At 54.8% G+C, this 12798-nt stretch overlaps 3 protein-coding genes across 11 annotated transcripts in view; all 3 read right to left on the bottom strand.

Moving 5' to 3' along the window:
- TAMM41 (TAM41 mitochondrial translocator assembly and maintenance homolog) overlaps positions 1-2190 on the bottom strand; it is a 34045-nt gene extending 31855 nt beyond the window's left edge. For all 9 annotated transcript variants that reach the window (XR_010305181.1, XR_010305180.1, XM_064156354.1 and 6 more), the window contains exons 1-2: positions 2017-2190; positions 440-619 (exon numbers count right to left, since the gene is read on the bottom strand). Coding sequence is in view for 7 of the 9 variants with exons in the window: in XM_064156354.1 (XP_064012424.1) it covers positions 440-619; positions 2017-2154 (318 nt within the window). In the remaining 2 variants the exon portion in view is untranslated. The remainder of the gene's footprint in view (positions 1-439; positions 620-2016) is intronic.
- Positions 2191-3618: 1428 nt separating this feature from the next.
- LOC135182351 (antigen-presenting glycoprotein CD1d-like) lies at positions 3619-6907 on the bottom strand. Its single transcript, XM_064156352.1, has 6 exons — positions 6824-6907; positions 5415-5672; positions 4571-4852; positions 4179-4463; positions 3937-4039; positions 3619-3800 (listed from the first exon to the last, which is right to left on the bottom strand). The coding sequence occupies exons 1-6, from the start codon at positions 6894-6896 to the stop codon at positions 3755-3757; spliced, it is 1047 nt and encodes a 348-aa protein (XP_064012422.1). The 5' UTR covers positions 6897-6907; the 3' UTR covers positions 3619-3754.
- A 1474-nt stretch (positions 6908-8381) lies between these two features.
- On the bottom strand, positions 8382-10284 carry LOC135182584 (T-cell surface glycoprotein CD1b-3-like). The gene is made up of 5 exons (XM_064156844.1): positions 10086-10284; positions 9646-9936; positions 9250-9534; positions 9048-9144; positions 8382-8469 (listed from the first exon to the last, which is right to left on the bottom strand). Exons 1-5 carry the CDS (start codon positions 10282-10284, stop codon positions 8382-8384), a joined length of 960 nt encoding a protein of 319 aa, XP_064012914.1.
- Positions 10285-12798: the final 2514 nt, after the last annotated feature.

Below are 12798 nucleotides of genomic sequence, written 5' to 3'. Positions count from 1 at the left end.
CATCAGGATGACAGCTATTAAACATCAGAGATGTCAAGTCCAACTCACTGTATTAAATACTTGCATTCTATCTCAGTCAGAATCCACACTGCCATTACTAGTCAACTGCTGAAATTTGGAACCCGTTTCCCCCTTACAAACACTGAAACTGGCAGAAAGGAATACAAAGGAATATAAACCAAATTTCTGAGGTGTTTTAGTTGTAACTTCCAAATACTGCTCACATTTCTGAGTGGAAGAGCAGCTGCTGTGTTTGCTTTTAAATTAATATACTGTTTGGGAAATAGTTTTGAGAGATAAATATTGACAATACCAAGAGTTAAGGATCAGTTACAACCAATGAGATTTGCTTCCTGCACAGAGATCTGCTTTCAGCCAATAATTTCAGTACCTCACACACAAACACTTGAGTTAATTTACTGAAACTGATTGTACTTACCCTGCCATTACATGGCACTAGAGTATTGTAGTAGATTCCTGCTCCATAGCTCTGTACACTACTGATCTGTTTTGGCCCAAAAACTTTTAAGAAGGAATAATGACTCCTGTTCTTTAACAAGTTCATCATATGCCAGGTCACAGAGTCATCAACAGCAAACACAAAGTCCAGCATGTTGTTCTGTGGATAAGGAGAAAAGTATTGGGAGTTGTATGCTAATGTTAACTTTATTAACTTAAGATATACATAGGATCAAACTATGAGGCACTTGGTGCCATGGTCTAGTTGATTGGATAAGGCTGGGTGACAGGTTGGACTGGACGATCTTGGAGGTCTCTTCCAGTCTAGTTGATGATTTTTCACACGTATAAAAAACCAAAACCCATGAGCATTCCTGTCAGATACAGTTTAAAGGCTCTGAAGTTGTGTGTTTTCTACCCAGACTATCAGGGATGGTTCAAAATTTTCCTGTCCTCCTGGTTAAAGGACTAACCTCCAACTTTCCCAAACGGAGGCACAGGAGATGAGACCTCCATGCTGCTGGTTCACAGCTCAATGAAACAGCTTTTAAACTACTGCTGAACACCACTTCTGCTCAAGAGAGGCCATGAATCGGCAAATAAAGCAACATAAAGCCAAATGAGAGCCAGCACCAAGAAACTGCACTCCCAGTCTATCCTTTGCTTTTGCCAACAAAGCCACTGAAGCTCCAAAGCCTGGTGAAGTACAATGCTCTCTTCTAAAGAAACCAGCGGAGGCATTCCCTGCACAAACAAGCTGACAGTTCACAACTCAGACCTACAACAAACCAGCAGCTGGACTCACACTGCTTCAGATCCATTAGGCCTAGCTCTCTGGGGCTTACTCACACCTCAGCTAACCAGTTAACGCCACTACAAAAGATATTTATTTATGCAGTGTCCGGCATTACTCCATCCCAGGTAGAGATGCCGGCCATTTGTCCTTCTTCAGTTTCAAACTGTTGATGGTAGCCCAGTATCCCCAGTCTATCTTCTCCCTATCGGCTACCATTTTCCCACATTCCAACAGTCCCATGTCAGGGCTCTGAAATTCGCATTATCCCATTTTTCCCTTTTCAGAAAGCAAAAGGAGCCACCGTTCAAGTTGCATTGGTGAGGAGCGCTTAACAGGCCAGCAACAATGACCACTTCTGCCTAGCAATAATTCATAATAGATCGAACAAATACACATACGAACTATAAAACCAGCATTTCCAAGCAGCTCCACCTCCGAAGGACGAGGAAGGGCCCAGAACGCCACTGCCGTGCCGCAAGCCCGGACCCACAGCCCGCAGGCACCTGGCTGAAGGCTGCCCGCAGCACACGCTGCTGTCAGGCATCTCCGCAGGGCGCAGGCAGCGCAGCTATTTGGGGAGGTTTCCTCCCTTTTCGTGCCCAAGCCACAACCGCGGCACCTCAGGCTGCTCCAGGAACGGCACCGCTCCGCCTGCACGGCGCTTCACCACGCACACAGGGCCCGCGGCCCCGCCACGCACCGCCGCGGCTGGGGAGAAGGGACGGGGAAGGGCCAGGGCCGGGGGAGGCGGCAGCGCTCACCTCGCCGTGCCCAGCAGGGGCCCCCGCCTGCCGGAACACTCCGGAGCCATAGGCGAAGGCCAGGCTCAGCTCCTGAGGGAACTGCGCCAAAACCCGCCGAAACTTCACCGCCGAGCTCGACAGCACCGGCAACGCCATGGCGCCCACCGGGCACCGCCCGCTCCGGCCCGGCCCGCCCCCTGCCTGCTTCCCGCCCCCTGCCTGCTTCCCGCCCCCTGCCTGCTTCCCGCCCCCTGCCTGCTTCCCGCCCCCTGCCTGCTTCCCGCCCCCTGCCTGCTTCCCGCCCCCTGCCTGCTTCCCGCCCCCTGCCTGCTTCCCGCCCCCGGCACGGACGGCAAGGCGGAAGTGGCCGCAGCGCCCCCTGCCGCCCAGCGCCAGCCATCGCATCCTTTCCCCGCGTCTTGTGCCCCGCACCGGTGGGACCGAGCCGTGCGTTGTGCCCCGTGCCAGGCACCAGTGACACTGAATCATGCCCTGTGCCCGGCACTGGTGGGACCGAGCCGTGCGCTGTGCCCTGTGCCAGGCACTAGTGACACTGAAACATGCCCTGTGCCCGGCACTGGTGAGGCCGCTCCTCCAGTACTCGGTTCAGTTTTGGGCCCCTCACTCCAAGAAGGACACTGAGGGGCTGAGTGAGTCCAGAGAAGGGTCTGGAGAACAGATCTTTAACCACAACCTGCCTCACAGAGTGTTTAGGGCTTTACCTCCTTCAGATCAGAGTCTGACAGGAGTGACAGAGACAATGCATCATAAACTGGCATCAACCTTCACCCTGCTGTGCCCCTTGGGAGGAGGGTGCGGTAGAAAAGTCAAGAGTGAAGTTGAGCACAGGAAGGAAGGAGAGGTTGAGAGGAAGATGCTTTAGGTTTGCTCTTGTTTCTCATTATACTACTATGATTTTGGCTGGCAATAAAATAAACTGATTTCCCCAAGCTGAATCTTCTTTGCCCATGACAGTAATGGCTGAATGATCTCCCTGTCCTTATCTCAACCAATGTGCCTATTGTTGTATTTCCTCCCCCTTATCCAGCTGAAGAGGGGGAATGATAAAGCAGATTAGTGGGCATCTGGCAGGCAGCCATGATCAACCCACAACACCATCCTTCCTGGGGACGTGTCACTCAAAAAGTCCCCCAGAGCCTCAGTGTGGCTCTTCAATCTCTCTCAGGCATATTGGGAGAGTGAATGTCCCACATCCCTCCAGCTTTTGCAGGGGCAGGTGTCAGGGTATTTGAGATGTCACTTTGGTCCTCCCTTCCCCTTCTTCCCTAGTTAAAACAGCTCAGAAGCCTTCATTTCCCCCTAGCTTGTGGCCTTCTCCATCCCCTATCCTACTCAGCTGCTCCACAGTGGTCTGGCCCAAATTTTTCACTGCCATTCTGCCAGGGGTAGAAAGTGGCCATCAAGATGCCAAGATATGGAAGATGTTGGTGGAGAAAATGCTTCTCCTGATACTTTAGGGAAGATGGGCCAGTCTCCAGGAAAAGAGATAGCCTTCCTGGCTGCAGTACAGGATCTCTGAAGCATGCTGTGGGATTTGCTGCAGGGATCTCATGAGGGAAAAGGAGGGTGAAAGCCACAGGAGCCATGTGAGACTGAGGAAGTTTAATGTGGTAGTATTTGTAGATGTTTAATGTGGTAGTATTCCACAGGAACCCCTTGGCAGGGCTGATGGGTTAGGGATAGGATATCAGATGAGCAGGATGAGCTGGCAATGAGCATTGTGGGCAGCCAGGCCTCAAATGATGAATTCTTGGGTATCCCTTCTGGTCCCGTCACCTTTCCTGCAAGGAGAGGTCACTGTGAACTGTGCTCAGGGCGAGGAATTTCACCCATGCAGAGCTGCTGCTGCTGCTGCAACCCCTGGCCTGACCCAGCTACTCATCAACCTGAGAGCAGATGAAGGGAAGGAGACCTCACCTATGCTTCCACCACCAAATGCCCCTGGCAAAGGCTATGGCTGCAATGAGCAGCAGGGTGATGGCGATGGTGATGCCCATGGTTGGAGCTGCACTGTGGTTCTCTGTCACAGGGAGAGAAGAAGACAGCCAAGAGAGTGCCACTGTGAGTGTGGCAACAACAGGCAGGAGCTACCCCTCACAGGGCCAGTGGCTACTACCTGCAGCCTGCACCCCATCCCCATGCCCATGGGTGGCACCTACCCCAGAGGATGAGGAGGCTGTGGGTGCCCAGGCTGCGATGGCGCACGCGGCAGGCGTAGCTGTGCCCATCACGGGGGGTGACGGCCAGGATGCTGCGCAGCTGGTAGGTGAGGTCAGCGTTGGGCAGGATGCTGCTGGTGTTGAGTGCTGGGCCCGGTGGCACCTCCTGGCCATCCCGCAGCCAGGCCACGCTGATGGGCCGTGGGTAGAAGCCAGTGACGCGGCAAACCAGCAGCAGCTGGGCTGGGCTGGGCGTGCGGGCAAAGACTGTGGCCACGGGTGGCTCTGGAGGAGGAGAGCAAAGGGGCATGAGGGAGCCCTGGTGGGGCACCATTTGTCCCCACTGTGGAAAGGCTTTAGGCTAGCCATGTTGCTGGTCAGGGGGGTCTCACCTTGTCTCTCCAGATCAGCTTTCCCATACTTGTACAGCGTGAGGACATGGCTCTGGCAGAAAATGGTGAGGAGATGTTCAAGGAACACCCTGGTGGACTTGTCTTTGTTGAGAGACCTGCTGACATACTCTGCTTGTGGAGATCTTTGCTGGGCCACCCAGAGCAGTCTTTCCACCTTGAAAGCTACAAAGTCTCTGCCGTCTGCCCCAATATCCACAAAGCTCCAGCTTGTCCCATTGGGGTACAGCGCACAGCCTGCATGTGTCTGGATCACAAATGGGTCTGCCAAGTGTAGACCCAGTGGAGAGCTCTCATGAGTTTGTGGAACGTGGGTGGCATGAGGCAGAATGTGACTGGAGGCACATACACGGTTGCAATGGGCAGTGGGGTACAATGGGCAGTGGATTATAGTGGGCATTGGAGCACAATGGGCAGCAGGACATGAAGCGGTGCTTTGGGAAGCCCCAGGGTACTCCTTGGAAGGCCTGAGAGGATATGGAGCCAATTAGCACAGAGTGGTTGCTCAGACAAAATGTTGTCCCCTGAAGTACATGCTCCCAGCTCTCTCCTTGCCTAATCTGTGCTGTGCAGGTCCTGCAGCCACAGCAAATTGGTGGCAACTCCCCAGTGTGCAGAGGGGCAACCCTGTGCGAAATGGCAGAAGCCCTGAGGTGGCTGCCCTTCCTGCCCCTCCCTGCCCTGGCTGCCACAGCTTTGCCCATTACCCATTCAGGAGCTGTTGCACCCTGGAAGAACCCAAAACCATCACCCTAGTGGGGAGCAGGGCACAGCTGTAACCCAGGGAAAGGGCCTGGATCTCTGGCTGGGGTCACCCTGTACTCACAGTCCATTGATATGTGCGGGGCTTCTTCATGCGTGTATCGGATCATGTTGCGCAGAGCCATTTTGTAGTGGGCAGCAACCTTCTCCGCGTCTCCTTCCATCGTGGCCTGCTGCGCCCAGGGCCGGTGGAAGTTGATCGTCCAGCTGACACGATTCATTGTATAGATGGGTATGTCCCTCAGGAAACCTATCCCAAACACCTCAGTAGAGCTGATGTTGGTGAAGAGGCTGGTATGGAGCAGCTGCAAAACCTTTGGCTCTGCTGGGAAGAAGGATGAGGATGGAGATAGGAAAGGGCTACAGACAAGGGGAGATGATGGCAGGAGTGACTGGAGGGGAAACAGGGCACTCTGCTTGGTGGAAGGAAGAAATTTTTTGTGATGAGGGTGATGGGACAATGGCCCAGGTTGCCCAAGGAGATGGTAGATGCCCCATTCTTGGGAATATTCCAGGTCGGATTGGACAGGGCTCTGAGCAGCCTGCTCTACTTGAAGATGTTCCTGCTCACTGCAAAAGGGTTGGGCTAGATGACTTTTCAATGTCCCTTCCAACTGAGAGTATTTTATGACCCCATGCTCCTCAGCCCACTCAGGGTTGCTTTCCTTTCTGAACTTCCTCTGTCTCTGCTGCTGGTTTTCCTTCTCTATTTCATTTTTAACCAAATGTTTCTGTCTGGTGGGGGGTGGGGGGGTGGGAGGGCGGGGAGCACCTTACACCTTAGTGCCTGTCTGGGGTGATGCTTCCCCTAGATGTAGCACTCATGCTAGGACCTGTGTCTGCTAGAGGCCTGCACACGGCAGAGAGAACATGGAAGATAAAGGAGAGAAAAGGGCACTTCATCCAGATTTGGGGGCTCCTGGACATCAGAAGCTTAAGGAGACCAAACCCTGACAGGGACAGGAGAGTAGCCCAGCCCAGAGATCAGCCTCATGTTCCCATGACCACTGATGCCCTCCCCCAGCCCCAGAAACATGAGGTCTCATGGAGATGTGGTGAATCACTCTGTGGCAGCAGAGCTCCAAACACCATCTCACAGGTGCAGGTCCCCGGCAAGCACAAAGGGCTGCTGGAGAGGGCCCAGAGCACCACACGGGTTAAAACCGCCCAGCACCATCGGCTCCCTTCAGGAAAAGGTGCCCCAACAGCCCAGACCTGTCTGAAGAACCCTGGTGTCACTTCTACTTGGGTGCCTGAGCCCCTGCATTGGAAGCAGAGGGTCACGAAGCCCCAGGCTGAAGGCAGGGACAGAGAGGGTGGGCAAGGACAGGGCACTGCTGCTGATGCATGATGTGCAGTGGCCCTTTGATGCTGAGGATCATCTCTGGATGCTGAGAATCATCCAGGCCAGACCAGATGGGGTCCTCTGACAGGAGTTGAGAGCAGTTGGGGTGAGCCAGGGCTCCCACTTACCCTCTGGGTCTGCCCATATCCCTGGAAGGAGGAGAGGGAGGAAGAGGAAGAGGAGGAGATGAGATGGCTGCATGGTGCATGCAGCAAGGCTGAAGCAGCAGCAGCGGCAGTAGGAAGAGGAAGAACCCATCTGGTTCCACACTTCGACCCAGCCCAGTACTCACGGTACTCGCTCTCCGCCAATGGCATCAGTGTTGGGGAGGGGCCTGGAGGTCCCAGGCTGGGGGCTGGGGGTATGTGGGAGGGAGAAAAGCCAAAATAACATCTTGAGCATGAAGTGCTGCTACAAAGTGGGGCTGGGGAGAGCCTGGACAGATGGAGAGGGCAGAGGAAGGGAGCTCAGGAAATGGCACTAGGAGAAGATGGGTGCTCAAGGACCTGGGCTGGATCCCCCTGACTCCCCCTCCCCACTGATGGTACCTCCTCACTATCCCTGTTCTTGTGGGGTGCAGCAGTTCTGCTGGAGGCGGCAATGGCTTTTGAGTTTCAGCCCTGACTAGGGAGATGGATGCTGTCCCCTCAGCCCCTGCACAGGGAGAAGGGATGGTTTGGATTCTCCTGGCACCTCCAGCTCAGCTTCCTCCTGCACTGCCTGCCTAATCCTGGGGATGAGGAGGTGACAAACGATTCCAACCCGTCCTATGACTGCAGAAACATTCCTTGGGAGCTCCAACTACTCCATAAGTGCCACCAGGAGAGGGCCTGAGGCTGGGCTGCAGTGTGCTACTCACTTTTTCTTCACACCATCTTTGGTAGGGAACCACATCCCCCTCCCCAAGTAGCTGCTGGGCATGGGAACAGGAATGGTAGGAGCCATCCTCTTTTGTCACCACTTTGACCTCATCTTCACAGCGCCCTATACCCACTGCCCCTCCCTGACTGCCCCCTGGTGCTTCCCCACCCCTTACATTTCTTCTTCCCATTTCCTATGGGTGCTGCTGTTGGGGCGACAGGCGGAAGTGAAACCAAGGCAAGGTAGTGATTGTGGGGGTGCACCTCCATAACCTCCAAATACAAGCAGGGCCAGGGCATCCCCTCTGCAGCCTGTCAGTCAATTAGCCCTGCAATCTCCTCTGCAAAGACCCTCTTCCCCCTTCGAGAGAGGTGTCTCCTGTTTGCTGTCAACAACCTGGTGCTGTATAGGTCATACCATTATCACAGAACCCAAATCTATGGTGGTGGCCTCATCCATGGAGCCATGTCTTAAAAGACTGTATTCAGCTGCTTAATCCAATCTCTCCACCGTTAGTTGGAATAACAGAAGCAAAGATGATTTGTGCCCAAGAATCTCATACCACTTGCCCCAGTGCCCTAAAGTATTTTTTTATTGTTCTAGGACTACCAATCATTATTTATTCTCCTCCTACATGGAAGACAAATGATGGGAAATAATCTGCAGAATGCAATAGGTTGCTCAAAGCCTCATCCAGCCTGCTCTTAAACACTTCAAGGCTTTGAGCCTCCACAACTTCTCTGGGCAACACGTTCCAGTGTCTCCCCACCCTCACAGGTATGAACTTCTTCCTGATGTCCAGTCCAAGTGTACTCTGCTCCAATTTCAAACCATTGTCACTGTGCAACAGTTGAGCCTCAGCACCAATAATTCTGCAATGTGGTAGGTGAAGGCAGCTGTTAGAAGACGATGCCTACAAGGGACAGCTGAAGGACAGAGCTTACCCCCTGCTGACAGGTGTCTGATTGAGTCAGGAGCGGGAGAAATTGCCTCTGGGCATGGGGGTGCCCTACAGAGCATCTGGGTGCATGGGGCAGTGCCATACGGTAAGAGGAGATCCTGTGCAAGAATGAGGAGGTCTCAGGCCTGGACCTTGTCTGCATGGCAAACTGAAGCAGCTCAGGAGCTCCCCAGGTTTCCTCGCTGAGTTTCCAAGACAAATTCATCTTACACTCAGCAGTGCCTGGGGTTTTGTTGAAGTGGACAAAGGATGAGGTTTTGTCCCTGTGAGGGGAGGAAACGAGGGCTGGTGGCTCCTCTCTGGGCTAGGTTTCTTTGCTCAGGATGGAATTCCTGCAGTCTGGTTCCTGTGCCTGCTGGGGCTATATGAAATGGAGAGGGACAGCTCGTGGGTGCCCAATGGAAGAGACCTTGTTGGGCTGCAGACAGCAGCTGGCAGGGAAGGGATCAGGAGTTCTGTTGCTGCAGTCTCCTGGCGTGTCACCTCTCCTCCCATCCCATTGCTGCTGCAAGAGGCAGAAAGGACCTCACCTGCATCTCCGCACCCAGAGGACCGTGATGGCAGCCACTGCCACAGCTGCCAGCAGCCCGGCCCCAAGCCCTGCGATCAGCACCACTTCTGAGTTCCCTAAAAGCACAAGCAGAGGCTGCCTTGAGCTTTCTTGTCTTTCCTCCACCCCACGGAGCAGGGGAGCTCAGGAGCCCCATCCCCATGCCCAAGGGTGGCACCTACCCCAGGGGATGAGGAGGCTGTGGGTGCCCAGGCTGCGATGGCGCACACGGCAGGCGTAGCTGTGCCCATCACGGGGGCTCACGGCCAGGATGCTGCGCAGCTGGTAGGTGAGGTCGGCGTTGGGCAGGATGCTGCTGGTGTTGAGTGCTGGGCCTGGTGGCACCTCCTGGCCATCCTGCAGCCAGGCCACGCTGATGTGCCGTGGGTAGAAGCCGGTGACGCGGCAAACCAGCAGCAGCTGGGCTGGGCTGGGCGTGCGGGCAAAGACTGTGGCCACGGGTGGCTCTGAAGGGGGACAGACAAGGAGTGGGGGGAGCCCTGGTCAGGCAGGGCACCATATAGCCTCAGTGTGTGTGAGGGTTTGGGGTGGCCATGGCAGGGTTATGGTGGTCTCACCTTGTCTCTCCAGTGCTGCCTTCCCATTGCTCACTAACACCTCCAAGTCATCAACGCAGGTATCCTTGGCAAGGACTTCCACCATCTTATTAAAGACAGTATAGTTCTGGAGAGTGGCCACAATATACCATGCCAGGCTGTTGTCTTGGCAGAGGATCCAGGTGTTATTGTCCATGTCAAAGCTGAGGAAGTCCAGGCCATTGTAGCCTACAGAGACAAAGGCCTGGGAGGTCCTGTTGGGGTAGATCTTGCATCCTGCCATGCATTGGATCACAAAGGGGTCTGGAGGGGCTAAAACAAGAGTGAAGTTGAATGAGGGGATGGGAATTTCTTCCTGCAGACATGGTCAGCATGTCCTGTGCAGCACCAACACTGCCAGGTTCCTCCTCACTTCCTAGAAGCTGTTCACAGAGGGGATGCAGAGAAGATTAGGAACTCACAGGGCAACTCATTCTCCATGGCACCTTCATGGAACATGCGGTTGGACTCCGGCAAATAGACCTTGATCATATCATGAATAATGTCCCAGTCACTGTGGGGCAGGGCTTGGTACACCCAGGGCTGATAGAAGTGTATGCTCCATGTGTGCTTATCAACAGAACCAAGCTCTATGTCTTCCAGCAGGCCCAGCCACACCATGTCCACGAAGGAGCTGTTTTGAAAGGTGGATGTCCGGAGCAGCCGCACAGTGAAGGTCCCTAGATGAGACTGGAGTCAAGTACAGGAGATGGGAGTGGGAAGAGAGGGCTGGGGAAAGTGCAAGTGCTGAGAGCAAGGTTTCGGGAAGCTTTGGGCCCCCAGAATTGCCCTGCATCCTTGGCAGTCCCAGCTCCCACCCCCTGCATATCTCTGGAGTGGATGCATCTGTGCTGGGACTGAGGGGTAGAGGCAGGGAACAAGGAAGGGTGAGGAGGCAATGCCCAAAGGGGTTGAGGAGCAGAAAACCCCTTAGCCTTGGGGTCCCACAGGGGCATGGGAGTAGGTTTGGATGACCCAGGACTCCCACTTACCATCCAGGTCTGCCCATGTTCCAGAGAGGGGCAGGAGGTAGAGGAGAAGCAGGAGGAAGGGATGAGTGGGCTGCATGGTGTCAGCAGCAAGGCCCCGGGTGTGCCAGTGAGAGATGTGGCCAGAAGCTTCTGCTCAGAGTGGCTCTGCCTGGGCAGCTCCACTGGTACTAGTGGCCCTGGCAGCCAATGAGACTGGCACTGAGGTTTTGGGGAGGTGCCTGAGGTTCCTACTTGGGGTGTGCTGGTCTGGGTCATCATAAGTGTGGATGTGAGTGCTGGCAGAGTTTGGTGGCAGCGAGGCCATGCCACTGTCTGCAGGAGGGGTCCCCCGTAGCTGCAGCAACACCATGACAGTCAGGGCTGTGAGGGTGACCTGACCTCTCTTTTCTACCCCCTTTACAGGTGGAGATGCCACCTGGGCATGGGCTGCATGCACTGTCCCTCACAGGAGTGTCCCCAGTTAACACTCATGTCCTGCATGTCTGACCCTGCAGACATCTCCACTTGCTCTGTGCTGCTACTTAAGCACAGGCAGGTTCTCCTCAGCATGGTTGTCCTTCTAGCAGGGGAGGGGAATCCTGTTCCCACAGCCTAGACACCTGCCTGGGCTCCCCATGTCTCAGGGCTATGTGCTGGCTCCACAGCCCTTTGTCACCTCCTGGCCATCCTGCAGCCAAGTCATGCTGATGGGTGGTGAGTAGAGGAGCAGTGGCACTTGGCTGTGCAGGATCCCCAGGCTGGGATGGGGATGGGACCATGAGACCATGGTCCCCTCACCCAAAGGGCCATTCCAGGGGATTATGGTTGATGAGAAGCCTCTCCATTGTCATGGATCTCCATCCACGAAATGGGGCAGGCAGCTGCCCCTCTGCTTCCCTGCACCTCACAGTGCTGAGGAGCTCCAGCTCCCCTGTGAACACCTTCAGGGCCTGGGGCTGGGCTGCAGTCTGATACTCCTTTGCCTTTCTCAGTATCGTTGTTGGGGAACCCTGTCCCCCCTCCCAAGTGGCTCCTGGGCATGGGAACAGGAATGGTGAGGTTATCCCCCTGCTGTGCTCATATTGTCGCCAGTGCTGGAGGGATGATGGGGTGACCAGAGGCAGCCTCCCTCCCACGCTGTCCCCTACCCACTCCCCCCCCCCCCCCCCCCCAACTGCCCTCTGGTGCTTCCCCTCCCCCTGCAGTTCCCCTTCCCACTTCCTGGGGGTACTGGTGTTGGGGACAAAGGCAGAACTGAAACTAGAGCTGAGGAGGTGATTGTGGGGGTGCCTCCAGATACCAGCAGTGCAGGGCATCCCCTCTGCAATCTGGCAGTGTGCCATGTGAGCCCTGCAGGCACAAATGGGGTCAGGTGTCCTTGCTCCACATCTCTGTCTTGCTGTTCCCAGCTCTGGGCACCTGCCCACAGCAGGACTGCACAGGATTTGGCCAAGGAGGCACCAGTCTCTGTGGAGTTGTGGTGGATGTGGCTACAGACCAGCTGGGCTTTCTGCTGCCTCAGCTGCTATTTGGCTTATGCACAGCTGCCAGAGACTTCTCCTGTGAAACTTCACCAGAAAGCTGTCCTGTGCCCCCTAAACCTCTGAAGTGGCATGTTCAAGCACATGGTTGATTGGGAGCTCAAACTGAATTCCCCCTGTGCCTGTCCAAACTCCACTCTCTCCCAGAGGAGATTGGCTTCCCACTTCCCCTTGACTGGGAGGCTTGTGGGCACTTCACCCCCATGCACACAGCTGCTTCTTTCCATGAAAGACCTAATAACATATTTCTATATGCAAAAAAAGACCATTCTGCTACTTTTTTTCTCACTATGTGTTTTCCCCCTGCAATTAGCATTAACAATTCAGTGGTGCTCCAGCTTTGCAGCTGGGCAACACCTCCCCAGGGCCATCCAAATCCTTGGGGAAGGCACGTGTTCTCAGCTGAAACCTGGCTCTTCCCATGTCATTTAACTCACACCTGCAGCTCCCACAGATCACATCAGAGTTACAGTAGTAGCACTATGTAAAATGGCCAGATGCTGTCAGTCATAGAATCATAGAATGGTTTGAGTTGGAAGGAACCTTGAAGGTCATCTTATTCCAACCCCCATGCCATGGGCAGGGACACCTGCCACTAGACCAAGATGCTCAAAGCCTCATCC

The sequence above is a fragment of the Pogoniulus pusillus genome, chromosome 16 (genome assembly GCF_015220805.1).
Source record: "Pogoniulus pusillus isolate bPogPus1 chromosome 16, bPogPus1.pri, whole genome shotgun sequence".
In the NCBI taxonomy this organism is placed as follows: Eukaryota; Metazoa; Chordata; class Aves; order Piciformes; family Lybiidae; genus Pogoniulus; species Pogoniulus pusillus.
This window is presented reverse-complemented; position numbering and strand designations above follow the sequence as displayed.